At 42.1% G+C, this 16,021-nt stretch overlaps 5 protein-coding genes across 5 annotated transcripts; all 5 read left to right on the top strand.

The window, feature by feature from the left end:
• Positions 1-272: 272 nt before the first annotated feature.
• Positions 273-2,732, top strand: LOC311491445 (protocadherin gamma-A10-like; the record flags this gene model as incomplete). Its single annotated transcript, XM_084549373.1, has 1 exon — positions 273-2,732. The coding sequence occupies one exon, from the start codon at positions 273-275 to the stop codon at positions 2,730-2,732; it is 2,460 nt and encodes an 819-aa protein (XP_084405499.1).
• Positions 2,733-3,329: 597 nt separating this feature from the next.
• On the top strand, positions 3,330-5,789 carry LOC311491444 (protocadherin gamma-A10-like; the record flags this gene model as incomplete). The annotated part of the gene is made up of 1 exon (XM_084549372.1): positions 3,330-5,789. One exon carries the CDS (start codon positions 3,330-3,332, stop codon positions 5,787-5,789), a length of 2,460 nt encoding a protein of 819 aa, XP_084405498.1.
• Positions 5,790-6,865: 1,076 nt separating this feature from the next.
• LOC311491373 (protocadherin beta-16-like) lies at positions 6,866-9,384 on the top strand (the record flags this gene model as incomplete). The annotated part of the gene is made up of 1 exon (XM_084549277.1): positions 6,866-9,384. The coding sequence occupies exon 1, from the start codon at positions 6,928-6,930 to the stop codon at positions 9,382-9,384; it is 2,457 nt and encodes an 818-aa protein (XP_084405403.1). The 5' UTR covers positions 6,866-6,927.
• A 279-nt stretch (positions 9,385-9,663) lies between these two features.
• Positions 9,664-12,466, top strand: LOC311491372 (protocadherin beta-16-like; the record flags this gene model as incomplete). Its single annotated transcript, XM_084549276.1, has 1 exon — positions 9,664-12,466. The coding sequence occupies exon 1, from the start codon at positions 10,013-10,015 to the stop codon at positions 12,464-12,466; it is 2,454 nt and encodes an 817-aa protein (XP_084405402.1). The 5' UTR covers positions 9,664-10,012.
• A 971-nt stretch (positions 12,467-13,437) lies between these two features.
• Positions 13,438-15,909, top strand: LOC311491370 (protocadherin gamma-A10-like; the record flags this gene model as incomplete). The annotated part of the gene is made up of 1 exon (XM_084549274.1): positions 13,438-15,909. One exon carries the CDS (start codon positions 13,438-13,440, stop codon positions 15,907-15,909), a length of 2,472 nt encoding a protein of 823 aa, XP_084405400.1.
• Between the last annotated feature and the right edge of the window lie 112 nt (positions 15,910-16,021).

The following is a 16,021-nucleotide window of genomic DNA, read 5'->3' as shown; positions in this document are numbered from 1 at the left end:
TTATTTGATTTTCACGGTTTAGACTCTAAGGGACGCTGTTGGTCAGCAAAACATTTTCTATGTTGCGTCGTCGTTCAGCCCAACCCATGAGTGACGATACGGAGAAGAAGGCTCTCTGTTTTAGTCGAGGTTTGTGGCGAACATGTACCGACAGACTTGTGCATAAATTCTTGAAAGGATTTCAGATGTAAGAAGAATCCGGATATACCAGGACCTGTTTTATCGATACACCTTTAGGATACGCATCTTTTTAATCGATTTTTTGTTCGGTCATGATGACTCTACGATTTGTAATCAACATGCCTGTAAGATTGGGATTATTTTGCAGACCTCGACGGCAAATAGGACTACTTATTTTGCTGCTTCACGTGTTCAACATGGTAGGTGGACAGATCCGTTATTCGATACCAGAGGAGATGAAGAAAGGATCTGTTATCGGTAATGTAGCGCAAGATCTCGGGTTGGATCTAAAAAGGCTTCGCTCTGGCAGGGCCCGCATCGTGACCGGAGAAAACGTTCACTACACCGAGCTGATGCCAGACAAAGGGATTCTCGTCGTGAACGAGAGAATAGACAGAGAGCAGCTTTGCGGAGACGTAACGCCATGTAGCTTCAGCTTTGAGATGATTTTAGAAAACCCAATGGAAATGCACAGAATAACTGTTGAGGTTTTGGATATTAATGATCACGCTCCCGTCTTCCCAAACAAAGATAGATCTATCAGTTTTGAAATAAGTGAATCAGCTGCTGTTGGAGTTCAGTTTCCACTGCAGAGTGCGGAGGATCTAGATGTAGGACAGAACGCGTTGCAAGATTATATTTTATCAGCAAACGATAATTTTGTTTTGAAGCAACATTCAAATCCAGACGGAGGTAAATATGTTGAGATGGTGCTGCAGAAGCCTTTAGACAGAGAGCGAGATCCACGATTGTCCTTAAAACTAATCGCCGTTGACGGAGGGACACCACAGAGATCTGGAACAGTAAATATAGAGGTGACGGTGTTAGATGCCAACGACAATATTCCAGTCTTTAACCAATCCGTGTACAAAGCATCTGTGGTGGAAAACACGATTAAAGGCACAAGTATCATTACAGTAAATGCAACAGATGCAGACACAGGTTCAAATGGAGTCATTACTTACAGCCTGTCTAAAATGAAAGGAAATACAGCTGATCTGTTCAGTATAGATCAAAACACCGGAACAATTTTTGTGTCTGGTCAGATAGATTATGAAAAAAACAAAAAGTGTGAGGTGAGAGTGGAGGCAAAAGATCAGGGTGGACTAACCGGAACCAGTAAAGTTATATTTGATGTTGTTGATGTCAATGATAATTCTCCAGTTATAAATGTCATGTCCTTTTCCAGCCTAGTATCTGAGGATGCACCTCCTGGTACAACTGTTGCCATTTTGAATGTAAAAGATGCAGATTCTGAGAGAAATGGCCAAATTAAATGTTCACTAGATAGCAAACTTCCCTTTAAAATTGAGTCATCTCTAACAAACTATTACAATTTGGTTTCAGATCAGCAGTTTGACAGAGAATCTGTGTCTGAGTATAACATAACAATAACAGCCACCGATTTTGGGTCTCCCTCTCTGTCTAGCTCAACAAAATTACATCTTAAAATCTCTGACGTCAATGACAACGCACCAGTTTTTGATAAAAGCAGCTACTCTGCTTACATCTCAGAGAATAATTCCCCTGGGTTTTCTATATTTACTGTCAACGCCCGGGACTCTGACTGGAATCAAAATGCCAGAATCTCCTATCTTTTAGAGGACACACAAGTTAATGGTAGTCCAGTTTCTACGTATGTGTCTTTAAACTCTGAAACTGGAGTTGTTAGTGCTGTTCGCTCCTTTGATTATGAGCAAATTAAACAACTTCAGCTGGTAGTCAAAGCTCAGGATGGCGGCTCTCCTCCACTCAGTAGCAATGTGACAGTGAAAATAATGATCCAGGACCAGAACGACAATCCTCCTCAGGTTCTGTATCCAGTCCAGACTGGTGGCTCTCTGGTGGCTGAGATGGTTCCTCGTTCAGCAGATGTGGGCTACCTGGTGACTAAAGTGGTGGCTGTTGATGTGGACTCTGGACAGAATGCCTGGCTCTCCTATAAACTGCAGAAAACCACAGACAGGGTGCTGTTTGAAGTGGGCTTACAGAATGGAGAAATCAGAACTATCCGCCAAGTGACTGATAAAGATGCTGTGAAACAAAGACTGACTGTTATAGTGGAGGACAACGGGCAGCCCTCTCGTTCAGCTACAGTCATTGTTAACGTGGCGGTGGCGGACAGCTTCCCTGACGTGCTGTCGGAGTTCACTGACTTTCCACACGACAAGGAGTACAATGACAACCTGACTTTTTACTTAGTGTTGGCTCTGGCTGTAGTTTCCTTCCTCTTCATCACGTGTTTAGTGGTTATCATATCAGTGAAAATCTACAGGTGGAGACAATCTCGCATCCTGTATCACTCCAACCTCCCTGTGATTCCATATTATCCACCACGTTACTCAGACACTTTGGGGACAGGGACTCTCCAACACGTGTACAATTACGAGGTGTGCAGGACAACTGACTCCAGAAAGAGTGACTGTAAGTTCGGCAGAGCTGGTAGTCAGAACGTGTTGATAATGGACCCCAGTTCTACAGGGACGATGCAGCGTATGCAGAATGAGAAGAGCATCCTGGACGAACCAGATTCTCCTCTGGAGGTCAGTTGAATAATGTGTTTTGAGCATTTCCTTAATTTCTTCGTTAAGTTTCACTGACGAAACTACTGCCCTGAATTTCTTATGTCAGCACCACGGACAGCAACTCTCTGTGGTATAGCTGATAGACAGACTCCTTTTTTAAAAACCAAAGAGGATTCTATTTTTTTATTCATTTACTACAATATGTTGATGTGGGCAAAGTTTTAAACGATCTGTTTTCCACAGACATACATTTACTTTTTAATCCATGTTCTAAATTCGCTAATTTGTTGAAATTTGTCTGAAGAGGATTTCATGGACCTGTTCAGCTCGAATGCCTTTCAGTGTTACTGATGTGATAGAAGCTTTATTTGATTTTCATCGTTTAGACTCTAAGGGACGCTGTTGGTCAGCAAAACATTTTCTATGTTGCGTCGTCTGTCAGCCCAACCCATGAGTGACGATACGGAGAAGAAGGCTCTCTGTGTTAGTCGAGGTTTGTGGTGAACACGGACTGACAGACTTGTACATACATTCTTAAAGGATTTCATATTAGTACCCGGATATACCTGTTTTTTACGATAAATCTTTAGGATAGGATCTTTTTCTTCGATTTTTCGTTCGGTCATGATAACTCTGCGATTTGTAACCAAAATGTCTGTAAAATGGGGATTATTTTTTGGACATCGACGGCAAATAGTGCTACTTATTTTGCTGCTTCCTGTATTCAACATGGTAGGCGGACAGATCCGTTATTCTATACCAGAGGAGATGAAGAAAGGATCCGTTATCGGTAATGTAGCGCAGGATCTCGGTTTGGATCTGAAAAGGCTTCGCTCTGGGAGGGCCCGCATCGTGACCGGAGAAAACATTCACTACACCGAGCTGAAGACAGACAAAGGGATTCTAGTTGTTAACGAACGAATAGACCGAGAGCAGCTTTGCGGAGACGTAACGCCATGTAGCTTCAGCTTTGAGGTGATTTTAGAAAATCCAATTGAACTACATAGAATAACAGTTGAGGTTTTGGATATTAATGATCACGCTCCCGTTTTCCAAAACAAAGATAAACCTATCAGTTTTGAAATAAGTGAATCAGCTGTAGCTGGAGTACGCTTTCCACTGCAGAGTGCGGAGGATCTAGATGTAGGACAGAACGCTTTGCAAGATTATATTTTATCAGCAAACGATAATTTTGTTTTGAAGCAACATTCAAATCCAGACGGAGGTAAATATGTTGAGATGGTGCTGCAGAAGCCTTTAGACAGAGAGCGAGATCCACATTTCTCTTTGAAACTAATCGCAGTTGACGGAGGGACACCACAGAGATCTGGTACAGTTAATATAGATGTGACGGTGCTCGATGCCAACGACAATGATCCGGTTTTCAACCAATCCGTGTATAAAGCATCTGTGGTCGAAAATACAATCAAAGGCACAAGCATAATTACAGTAAATGCTACAGATGCTGACACTGGTACTAATGGACGCATTACTTACAGCCTGTCTAAAATGAAAGGAAGCGGAGCAGATATTTTCAGTATAGATGAAAACTCCGGAACAATGTATGTGTCTGGTAAAATAGATTATGAAAAAAACAAAAAGTATGAGGTAAGAGTGGAGGCAAGGGATCAGGGGGGTCTAACAGGGACCAGTAAAGTTATATTTGATGTCATTGATGTCAATGACAATTCTCCAGTTATAAATGTCATGTCATTTTCCAGTCCCTTGTCTGAGGATGCACCTCCTGGTACAACGATCGCAGTTTTAAACATAAAAGATGCAGATTCTGAGAAAAATGGCCAAATAAAATGTTCTCTAGATGGCACACTTCCCTTTAAAATTGAGTCATCTCTGACAAACTATTACAATTTGATCTCAGATCAGCAGTTTGACAGAGAAACTGTGTCTGAATATAACATAACAATAACAGCCACTGATTTTGGGTCTCCCTCTCTGTCCAGCTCAACAAAATTACATCTTAAAATCTCTGACGTCAATGACAACGCACCAATTTTTGATAAAAGCAGCTATTTTGCTTACATCTCGGAAAATAATTCCCCTGGGTTTTCTATATTTACTGTCAGTGCCCGGGACTCTGATTGGAATCAAAACGCCAGAATCTCATATCTTTTAGAGGACACACAAGTTAATGGTAGTCCAGTTTCTACGTATGTGTCTTTAAACTCTGAAACTGGAGTTGTTAGTGCTGTTCGCTCCTTTGATTATGAGCAAATTAAACAACTTCAGCTGGTAGTCAAAGCTCAGGATGGCGGCTCTCCTCCACTCAGTAGCAATGTGACAGTGAAAATAATGATCCAGGACCAGAACGACAATCCTCCTCAGGTTCTGTATCCAGTCCAGACTGGTGGCTCTCTGGTGGCTGAGATGGTTTCTCGTTCAGCAGATGTGGGCTATTTGGTCACTAAAGTGGTGGCTGTTGATGTGGACTCTGGACAGAATGCCTGGCTCTCCTATAAACTACAGAAAACCACAGACAGGGCGCTGTTTGAAGTGGGCTTACAGAATGGAGAAATAAGAACTATCCGCCAAGTGACTGATAAAGATGCTGTGAAACAAAGACTGACTGTTATAGTGGAGGACAACGGGCAGCCCTCTCGTTCAGCTACAGTCATTGTTAACGTGGCGGTAGCGGACAGCTTCCCTGAAGTGCTGTCGGAGTTCACTGACTTTCCACACGACAAGGAGTACAATGACAGCCTGACTTTTTACTTAGTGTTGGCTCTGGCTGTAGTTTCCTTCCTCTTCATCACGTGTTTAGTGGTTATTATATCAGTGAAAATCTACAGGTGGAGACAGTCTCGCATCCTGTATCATTCCAACCTCCCTGTGATTCCATATTATCCACCACGTTACTCAGACACTTTGGGGACAGGGACTCTCCAACACGTGTACAATTACGAGGTGTGCAGGACAACTGACTCCAGAAAGAGTGACTGTAAATTCGGCAGAGCTGGTAGTCAGAACGTGTTGATAATGGACCCCAGTTCTACAGGGACGATGCAACAGATACAGAGTGAGAAGAGCATCCTGGATGAACCAGACTCTCCTCTAGAGGTCAGTTAAATCATCGTGCTCACTCAGTTGCGCTAATGTATGATGTAATTTCTATCATAGACACCTTTTCCGTTACCAATTAGCTGTTTGATATTCTGCTTCCCTTTTGTGTATTGCGAGTTTCTTCCCAACATTAATATATGGAGAGTAACATAATAGTGTTCAAACTTCATATGCTCCTCAGAGTTTACTACCTTAGTTTTTTGGCCTCACTAGTTAATTTTCTGCAGCAGTCCTTTTAATGGCTGGATCTTTTAAGGATTATATTTTTTTTTTTTAAACAGAAACATAGAGTTTTCACATGTCCTCCTCTCGACGGTAGTTGGATCAGTTTACTTTGCCTCTATGCCATGTTGTGTCTTTCCATTCAGCAACATTCATAGTCGTGTGTACAACATAATTCCAGCACCATGGACAGCATCTCACTCAGTTGATGCGTTTACTGGCTTTGTATTTATATTCAGAGACGAGAAAAGACCAGAGAGTATTTTTTTTTCATATTCATTAATATGATATTGCATTATGTCACTTGCACTTCAACTTCGATCTATTGTGCTAATTATATTCTGTTTGAAATTGAACGGAAAACTTTGTGACACCCAGAGAAACACTGTGTTGGAAACACTGTTTATCACTAGCGCGATGTATAATCCATTTTAAATATATATTGGCAATTATAAAAGAACAACAGACAATATTACACCATGCTGTCTGTCAAGTAGTTTGGCCGAAAACATTTCTGACATATGGTGTCAAAACTGCTGTATATGTCTACATAGAATATGGTGAGGTTTATTTTTTTTATTTATTTTTTTTTTAAATTATTATGACGGCAGTAAGCAACCTTTTTACATTTGCAGAAATAATTCACTCTTGCATGATGTTCCCGATGGGAACTCTAAGGGACGCTGTTGGTCAATGTACCATACTATTTTACACTTAACCACACAGTCCCCTCCCTTATCAAAGTGGCCTATGAGATGAGAGTGAAGGAGTGTTTATTATATGGGATGACATGCCAAGAAAACGGCTGCAGTAAACATAAAAGGCTACATCAGTTATCTTTCTTGGTACATTAACTATATTTCTCCTAATTAGTGTCGTATTTCAATCGCTACAAAGGATATTTCTGTGTTTTTCTTTTGCTATGGCATATGGAATACGACCCTACACTCGGTGCGTAAAATGGCGCTTTTGCTGCGGACGTATCTGGCTATTTCTGCTGCTCACTTTTTATCTCATCCCTATGGTCACCGGACATATCCGATATTCAATCCCGGAGGAGATGAAGAAAGGCTCCTTAATCGGTAATGTAGGGCAGGACCTTGGTTTGGACGTGAAAAGGCTCCGCACTGGTCGAGCACGCATCGTGACCGGAGAGAACATCCAGTACACCGAGCTGAAGACAGACAAAGGGATTCTGGTGGTGAATGAGAGAATAGACCGAGAGCAGCTTTGCGGAGACACAACGCCCTGTAGTTTCAGCTTCGAGGTGATTCTAGAAAATCCCATGGAGCTACATCAAATTACAGTTGAAATAACAGATATAAACGACCATGCTCCCTCCTTTAAAAGAAACAGCATCCAGTTTGAAATCAGCGAAACAGCTGCCGTAGGCGCTCGTTTTTCCCTGACGAGTGCAGAAGACCCAGATGTGGGTGTTAATGGACTCAGAGAATATTTTTTGACGGAAAATGACAATTTCGTTCTTAAACAAAACTCCAATGCAGACGGAAAGAAATACGCAGAGATGGTCCTCCAGAAGGCATTGGACAGGGAGTCGAGTCCTAATCTCTCCCTTAAGCTAATAGCTGTAGACGGTGGAACTCCGCAAAGATCTGGTACAGTTAATATAGATATCACAGTTCTGGATGCTAATGATAACGCACCCCTATTTAATCAGTCTGTGTACAAAGCTACGGTAATGGAAAACTCTCCGAGAGACACCTACGTTGCCACTGTTAACGCCAGTGACAGAGATTTCGGGTCAAATAGTGTTGTAACGTACTATTTTTCAGATCTCAATAGTGGTCTTGGTAACTCGTTTACTATTAATGAACAAACCGGCGTCATTTTAATAAAAGGTGCTATTGATTATGAAAAAGACAAAAAGTACGAACTTAGAATCGATGCAAAAGATCAGGGAGGTTTAACAGATTCATGTAAAGTGATAATTGAAGTAACTGATGTAAACGACAACGCCCCTTTAATAAGCGTCATGTCATTCACTAGTCCTGTATCGGAGGACTCGCCTCCTGGTACAACTATTGGAATCATAAATGTAAAAGACCTCGATTCAGGTGATAACGGACACGTAAACTGTAAAATTGAAAACAATATGCCTTTCAAGATTAAATCTAATATTAGAAATTACTATACTTTGGTAACCGATTCTGTTTTGGATCGTGAAAGCGTTTCAGAATATAATATTACTGTTGTTGCGACAGATGCAGGAATGCCTCCCCTCTTAGCAAAAAGAACCTTTCAGTTAAAGGTTTCCGATGTGAATGATAATGCTCCAGCGTTTTCACAGAGTATTTACAGTGCCTTCATTGCAGAAAATAACTCTCCAGGCATTTCTGTTCTCACTCTAAAAGCTAAAGATACCGATGAAAATCAAAATGCCCGAATATCTTATATTCTAGAGGAGAGTAATATAGCTGGGTCGCATATTTCTGGGTATGTTTCTGTAAATGCAGAAAATGGAGTGATACATGCAGTACGCTCATTTGATTATGAACAAATCAAACTGTTAGTTTTTATTGTCAGAGCTCAGGACGGCGGCTCTCCTCCACTCAGTAGCAATGTGACAGTGAAAATAATGATCCAGGACCAGAACGACAACCCTCCTCAGGTTCTGTATCCAGTCCAGACTGGTGGCTCTCTGGTGGCTGAGATGGTTCCTCGTTCAGCAGATGTTGGCTATCTGGTGACTAAAGTGGTGGCTGTTGATGTGGACTCTGGACAGAATGCCTGGCTCTCCTATAAGCTGCAGAAAACCACAGACAGGGCGCTGTTTGAAGTGGGCTTACAGAATGGAGAAATCAGAACTATCCGCCAAGTGACTGATAAAGATGCTGTGAAACAAAGACTGACTGTTATAGTGGAGGACAACGGGCAGCCCTCTCGTTCAGCTACAGTCATTGTTAACGTGGCGGTGGCGGACAGCTTCCCTGAAGTGCTGTCGGAGTTCACTGACTTTCCACATGACAAGGAGTACAATGATAACCTGACTTTTTACTTAGTGTTGGCTCTGGCTGTAGTTTCCTTCCTCTTCATCACGTGTTTAGTGGTTATCATATCAGTGAAAATCTACAGGTGGAGACAGTCTCGCATCCTTTATCACTCCAACCTCCCTGTGATTCCATATTATCCACCACGTTACTCAGACACTTTGGGGACAGGGACCCTCCAACACGTGTACAATTACGAGGTGTGCAGGACGACTGACTCCAGAAAGAGTGACTGTAAGTTTGGCAGAGCTGGTAGTCAGAACGTGTTGATAATGGACCCCAGTTCTACAGGGACGATGCAGCGGATGCAAAGTGAGAAGAGCATCCTGGACGAACCAGACTCTCCTCTAGAGGTGAGGTGCAATAATTAACATCTATACTGAATGTTGATCTGAACTGAATGGATTGATTTTCAAATAGACAGTTCGTTTCAGAACCACACACTGGACAGCTCCTTCAACTGAAAGTGCTCTGTCTTGCGAGCCTTCTTTAAAACTTTGAAACAGACACCCTACCTTCTAAAAAACAATATACTGCAAATAATAATAATAATAATAAAAATAAATCTGCATCATTAATCTAAAAATTGGAGATAGAAAGTGTTACACGGATGAAGTTTATTGATTTTTAGGTAATAGCGGTCATAATACAGTCAAAAATACACATACTTTTTTTTGCTTGGTTCTTTCTTTGCATACTGCATCGGTGTTTGGTGTTCAGGTTTTGGACTCTAAGTGACGCTGTTGATCAAGAAGAGAGTGTGCACCATTGTATTTCCCTTTCAGTTCAGGGACGTTCTTTGTAAGATCCCACTGAAGCAGAGTAGACCGGAGTATCTGAAACGTCTCTCTATCGGAAAGTATATCTTGATTTTTGTCCAGCAGATTTGTTTCTTTTTATAGAACATAAACAAGGCTAATCTGTTATTGAGCGTTACTGAATCCAGAACGGAGGGTTTTGGTTCTCCTTTTGTTTTTTGTGAGAATTGCCTTTTCTAGTATGGCGCATCAGCAAATGCTCTGCAAATGGCGTTTGTTCTTCTGTTCTCAACGTGTAATGGTTCTGTTGTTGCTTTACTGGCTTGAGATTGTTACTTGTCAGATTCGCTATTCGATACCAGAGGAGATGAAGAAAGGCTCCTTAATCGGTAATGTTGCGCAGGATCTCGGTTTGGATTTGAAAAGGCTTCGCTCTGGCCGGGCCCGTATCGTGACCGGAGAAAACATCCAGTACACCGAGCTTAAGACAGACAAAGGGACTCTGGTGGTGAACGAGAGGATAGACCGAGAGCAGCTTTGCGGAGACACAACACCATGCAGTTTCAGATTTGAGGTGATTTTAGAAAACCCAATGGAGCTACACCCTATAACAATAGAAGTCTTGGATGTGAACGATCATTCCCCGGTATTCAAGAAAACAGATATTCTGTTGGACATCAGCGAATCCGCTAACCTCGGAGCACGATTTGTGCTCGACAGTGCAGATGACCGTGATGTCGGCGCCAATGGACTGCAAAATTATATTTTAACCCCGAACGAGAATTTCGTTTTAAAGCAGCACGTTAATCCAGACGGGAGTAAATATGCAGAGATGGTGCTTCAGAAGCAGCTGGACCGAGAGGACGTGCCTCGTCTATCTTTAAAGCTTATAGCAGTAGACGGTGGGAATCCACAGAGATCTGGCACGGTAAATATAGATATAAATGTTTTAGATGTGAATGACAACGCTCCTGTTTTCAACCAGTCTGTTTATAAGGCCACTGTCATAGAAAATGCAGCGAAGGGCACTGTTATTGTTACTGTTAATGCCACAGACGCAGACAGTGGGTCAAATGGTTATATCACTTATTCGATTTCAAACGCAAAGGGCAATATAGCTGATTTGTTGACCATAGATCAATCCTCTGGTTTGTTATATGTTTCGGGCCCAATAGATTTTGAAAAGGATAAAAAATATGAACTCAGAATTGACGCAAGAGATCAGGGAGGTTTAACAGATTCAAGTAAAGTAATAATTGAAGTAACTGACGTAAACGACAACGCCCCTGTAATAAGCGTCATGTCATTCACTAGCCCTGTATCGGAGGACTCGCCTCCTGGTACAACTATTGGCATCATAAATGTAAAAGACCTCGACTCAGGTGATAATGGACAGGTCAGCTGTAAAATTGAACACAATATGCCTTTCAAGATTAAATCTAATCTGAGAAATTACTATACTTTGGTAACCGATTCTGTTTTGGATCGTGAAAGCGTTTCAGAATATAATATTACTGTTGTTGCGACAGATGCAGGAATGCCTCCTCTCTTAGCCAAAAGAACCTTTCAGTTAAAAGTCTCCGATGTGAATGATAACGCCCCAGCGTTTTCACTGAGTATCTACAGTGCCTTCATTGCAGAAAATAACTCTCCAGGCATTTCTGTTCTCACTCTAAAAGCTAAAGATACCGATGAAAATCAAAATGCCCGAATATCTTATATTCTAGAGGACAGTAATATAGCTGGGTTGCCTACTTCTGGATATGTTTCTGTAAATGCAGAAAGTGGAGTGATACATGCAGTACGCTCATTTGATTATGAGCAAATCAAACAGTTAGTTTTCAATGTCAAAGCTCAGGATGGAGGCTCTCCTCCACTCAGTAGTAATGTGACAGTGAAAATAATGATCCAGGACCAGAACGACAACCCTCCTCAGGTTCTGTATCCAGTCCAGACTGGAGGCTCTCTGGTGGCTGAGATGGTTCCTCGTTCGGCAGATGTGGGCTATCTGGTGACTAAAGTGGTGGCTGTTGATGTGGACTCTGGACAGAATGCCTGGCTCTCCTATAAACTACAGAAAACCACAGACAGGGCGCTGTTTGAAGTGGGCTTACAGAATGGAGAAATCAGAACTATCCGCCAAGTGACTGATAAAGATGCTGTGAAACAAAGACTGACTGTTATAGTGGAGGACAACGGGCAGCCCTCTCGTTCAGCTACAGTCATTGTTAACGTGGCGGTGGCGGACAGCTTCCCTGACGTGCTGTCGGAGTTCACTGACTTTCCACACGACAAGGACTACAATGACAACCTGACTTTTTACTTAGTGTTGGCTCTGGCTGTAGTTTCCTTCCTCTTCATCACGTGTTTAGTGGTTATCATATCAGTGAAAATCTACAGGTGGAGACAGTCTCGCATCCTGTATCACTCCAACCTCCCTGTGATTCCATATTATCCACCACGTTACTCAGACACTTTGGGGACAGGGACTCTCCAACACGTGTACAATTATGAGGTGTGCAGGACGACTGACTCCAGAAAGAGTGACTGTAAGTTCGGCAGAGTTGGTAGTCAGAACGTGTTGATAATGGACCCCAGTTCTACAGGGACGATGCAGCGGATGCAGAGTGAGAAGAGCATCCTGGATGAACCAGACTCTCCTCTAGAGGTTAGTTCTGTTTTATCACCAACTTAAAATATATTGTTGCTGCTTCTCTTCATCCATAAATGCAACAGTTTCATTCTCGGTGTTCACATGAATGTGTATCTCAAACTTTCAGCTGTTTTGAACATAAAATAAAAACAGATGGAGTTGGATGATTTTTTTTAAATTGAATAAGTTGAGCGCAATAACAAAATCATATAATTTGTCTATACCAGTATGTAGAATGTTTCACCTGTTTGTGTTTGCAATGTGTTTTAAGAGCAGTTCACATCGTAAATTTAATCATGAAAATATTTAACTCTCCAATTTATCACTCCTTTGCCCTGGTTCCTTTTCTCTTTTTACTGCATTTTTGGTGTTTCTTGTTTCAGTACCACAGACAGCGACATTTGAGTTCTTAAAATACAGTATTTCAATCGCCAGTGGCCTTGTGGAACTCATGCACTAATTCTAACAGCGTGTTTGATGGGATGTCGGTTTTAGCATTGTGGTTGCTATTCTTATTTACAGTCCAGTTGATTCCGTCATGTCAACATGAAGCAAATAGTTATTGGACATGAGTGCCACCTCTGTGTTTACTTGAGATAAATGTTTGGGCGTTTAAGAAGTTCAGGTTTTGTACTCTAAGAGACGCTGTTGGTCAGCAAAACTACTGGTGTGAGCTACCAGCCTTCCCCTCCCTCACTTAACTGTGAGAGTATTGGTACTGTCCCTCATTGCACAGGATTGAAGAGGGGATTCATTTACGCGTTTTCTTTGAGATATAGGAGGACGTGAACTGTACGTTGTAAGGTGGACTGTAGTTTTGTTTTTTCTGCATGTGTGGACGTAACATTTGTCAAGATCTGCTGTTTGTGATGGCAACCGGAGGTCAGCTCTGCCCAAGAAATGTAAGATGGCGATTGTTTTTTATATGGCGATGGCAAATGGGATTTCTCGTTTTGCTTTCATTTATGGCTGATCATTCGGTGGGCCAAATTCGTTATTCCATCCCAGAAGAGATGAAGAGTCGTTCCGTTATTGGCAATGTTGCTCAAGACCTCGGTCTGGATCTGAAAAGGCTCCGATCTGGCCGTGCCCGTATCGTGAGCGGAGAGAACATCCAGTACATCGAGCTGATGGCAGACAAAGGGACTCTAGTCGTGAATGACAGAATTGACCGAGAGCAGCTTTGCGGAGATGTGACACCGTGCAGCCTCAGCTTCGAGATCATTTTAGAAAATCCAATCGAACTGCATCGCGTCACTGTGGAAATTTTAGATATAAACGACAATGCCCCATTCTTTCCCAATAAAGACATCCAGTTTGAAACGAGTGAATCTGCGACAATCGGAGCAAAATTTCCTGTTGAAAGCGCAGTTGACCCTGACGTTGGACAAAACGCGTTACAAAATTACATTCTGTCCCCTAACAATTATTTCATTCTGAAACAACATGCGAATCCAGACGGCAGCAAATATGCTGAACTGGTGCTCCAGAAGCAACTAGACAGAGAAGAAAAACCCAGTCTCTCCCTCAAAGTAATAGCTGTCGATGGTGGAAACCCACAAAGATCTGGTACAGTGAATATAAATGTATCCGTTTTAGACGCAAACGATAACGCCCCTGTATTCAACCAGTCAGTTTACAGGGCTGTGGTTGTTGAAAATGCTGCAAAGGGTACGTACATTATAACAGTGAACGCGACTGACGCGGATATTGGCTCTAACGGGGAAGTCATTTTTAGTTTTTCAAAAATAAAAGGCAGTATTGTTGATATTTTCAGTATCGACGTAAACACGGGTATCATAACAGCTGCTGGGCTTATAGACTATGAAAAGGAGAAGAAATACGAGCTCAGGTTAGAGGCCAGGGATCGTGGAGGTTTGATTGGCACCAGTAAAGTTATCATTGAGGTTAGTGACGTCAATGACAATGTTCCAGTTCTTAATATCATGTCATTTTCCAATATTATAGCGGAAGATGCCGCACTCGGAACGACAATAGCTGTTGTCAACGTCAAAGACGCTGATTCAGAGAGAAACGGACAGATAACATGCGCTATAGATAAAACACTTCCATTTAAAATCCAGTCGTCATTAACCAGCTACTACAATCTGGTGCTGGATCAGCAATTTGATAGAGAGACGACTTCTGAATACAGTATTATAATAATGGCCACTGACTCAGGGGCTCCTCCTCTTTCCACCTCCGTCACATTGCAACTTAAAGTCTCTGATGTGAACGATAATGGCCCGTTGTTCGATAAAAAGTCATACACTGCTTACGTTCCGGAGAATAATTCACCCGGTATGTCTATCACTACCGTCAGCGCGCAAGATGCTGATTGGAGTCAAAACGCAAGGATATCTTACTTCGTGGAAGACACACGCGTAGGTGGTAATCCGGTGTCTAATTATGTGTCGATAAACTCTGAAACTGGGGTTTTACATGCGGTCCGTTCGTTTGATTATGAACAAATTAAAGAACTCGATCTGACAGTGAAAGCTCAGGATGGAGGCTCTCCTCCACTCAGTAGCAATGTGACGGTGAAAGTTATGATCCAGGACCAGAATGACAACCCTCCTCAGGTTCTGTATCCAGTCCAGACTGGAGGCTCTTTGGTGGCTGAGATGGTTCCTCGTTCAGCAGATGTGGGCTATCTGGTGACTAAAGTAGTGGCTGTTGATGTGGACTCTGGACAGAATGCCTGGCTCTCCTATAAACTGCAGAAAGCCACAGACAGGGCGCTGTTTGAAGTGGGCTTACAGAATGGAGAAATCAGAACTATCCGCCAAGTGACTGATAAAGATGCTCTGAAACAAAGACTGACCGTTATAGTGGAGGACAACGGGCAGCCCTCTCGTTCAGCTACAATCATTGTTAACGTGGCTCTGGCGGACAGCTTCCCTGAAGTGCTGTCGGAGTTCACAGACTTTCCACACGACAAGGAGTACAATGATAACCTGACTTTTTACTTAGTGTTGGCTCTGGCTGTAGTTTCCTTCCTCTTCATCACGTGTTTAGTGGTTATCATATCAGTGAAAATCTACAGGTGGAGACAGTCTCGCATCATGTATCACTCCAACCTCCCTGTGATTCCATATTATCCACCACGTTACTCAGACACTTCGGGGACAGGGACTCTCCAACACGTGTACAATTACGAGGTGTGCAGGACGACTGACTCCAGAAAGAGTGACACGAAGTATGTGCAACCTATGTGTCAAAGTTTAGTGAGTGTGGATGGAGAAGGCATAGATACGCACCAAGCGGAGAAGCAACTCTCAGGAAACTTTTCTCAAATGTCCACTTTGGTGAGTGAAACCTTTAAAGTTTTCTTCTCCTTTCCCGCTGTTGTATTTTATTTTATTTACTTTTTTCTCCATACTATGTATGTGTGTGAAAAATACTTGAGCTGCTTTGTGTCACTGTCCGTGGTGCTGAATGTGATCCATTATATTTTGTCAGTTTATGATAGTCTTCTTTCATAGTGCACTTTTTTTTACACATTTTATTTATTTTTATTTTTTTTAATTTTATTATAGAATCTCTTCGACAAATTTTAATGGAACGTTGAAACAAAACGTTTCCTGATACTATGTG

Source organism: Chelon labrosus (genome assembly GCF_963514085.1).
Source record: "Chelon labrosus genome assembly, chromosome: 8".
NCBI lineage: Eukaryota > Metazoa > Chordata > Actinopteri > Mugiliformes > Mugilidae > Chelon > Chelon labrosus.
The sequence above is the reverse complement of the archived record's forward strand: the minus strand, read 5'-3'. Positions and strand labels throughout refer to the sequence as shown.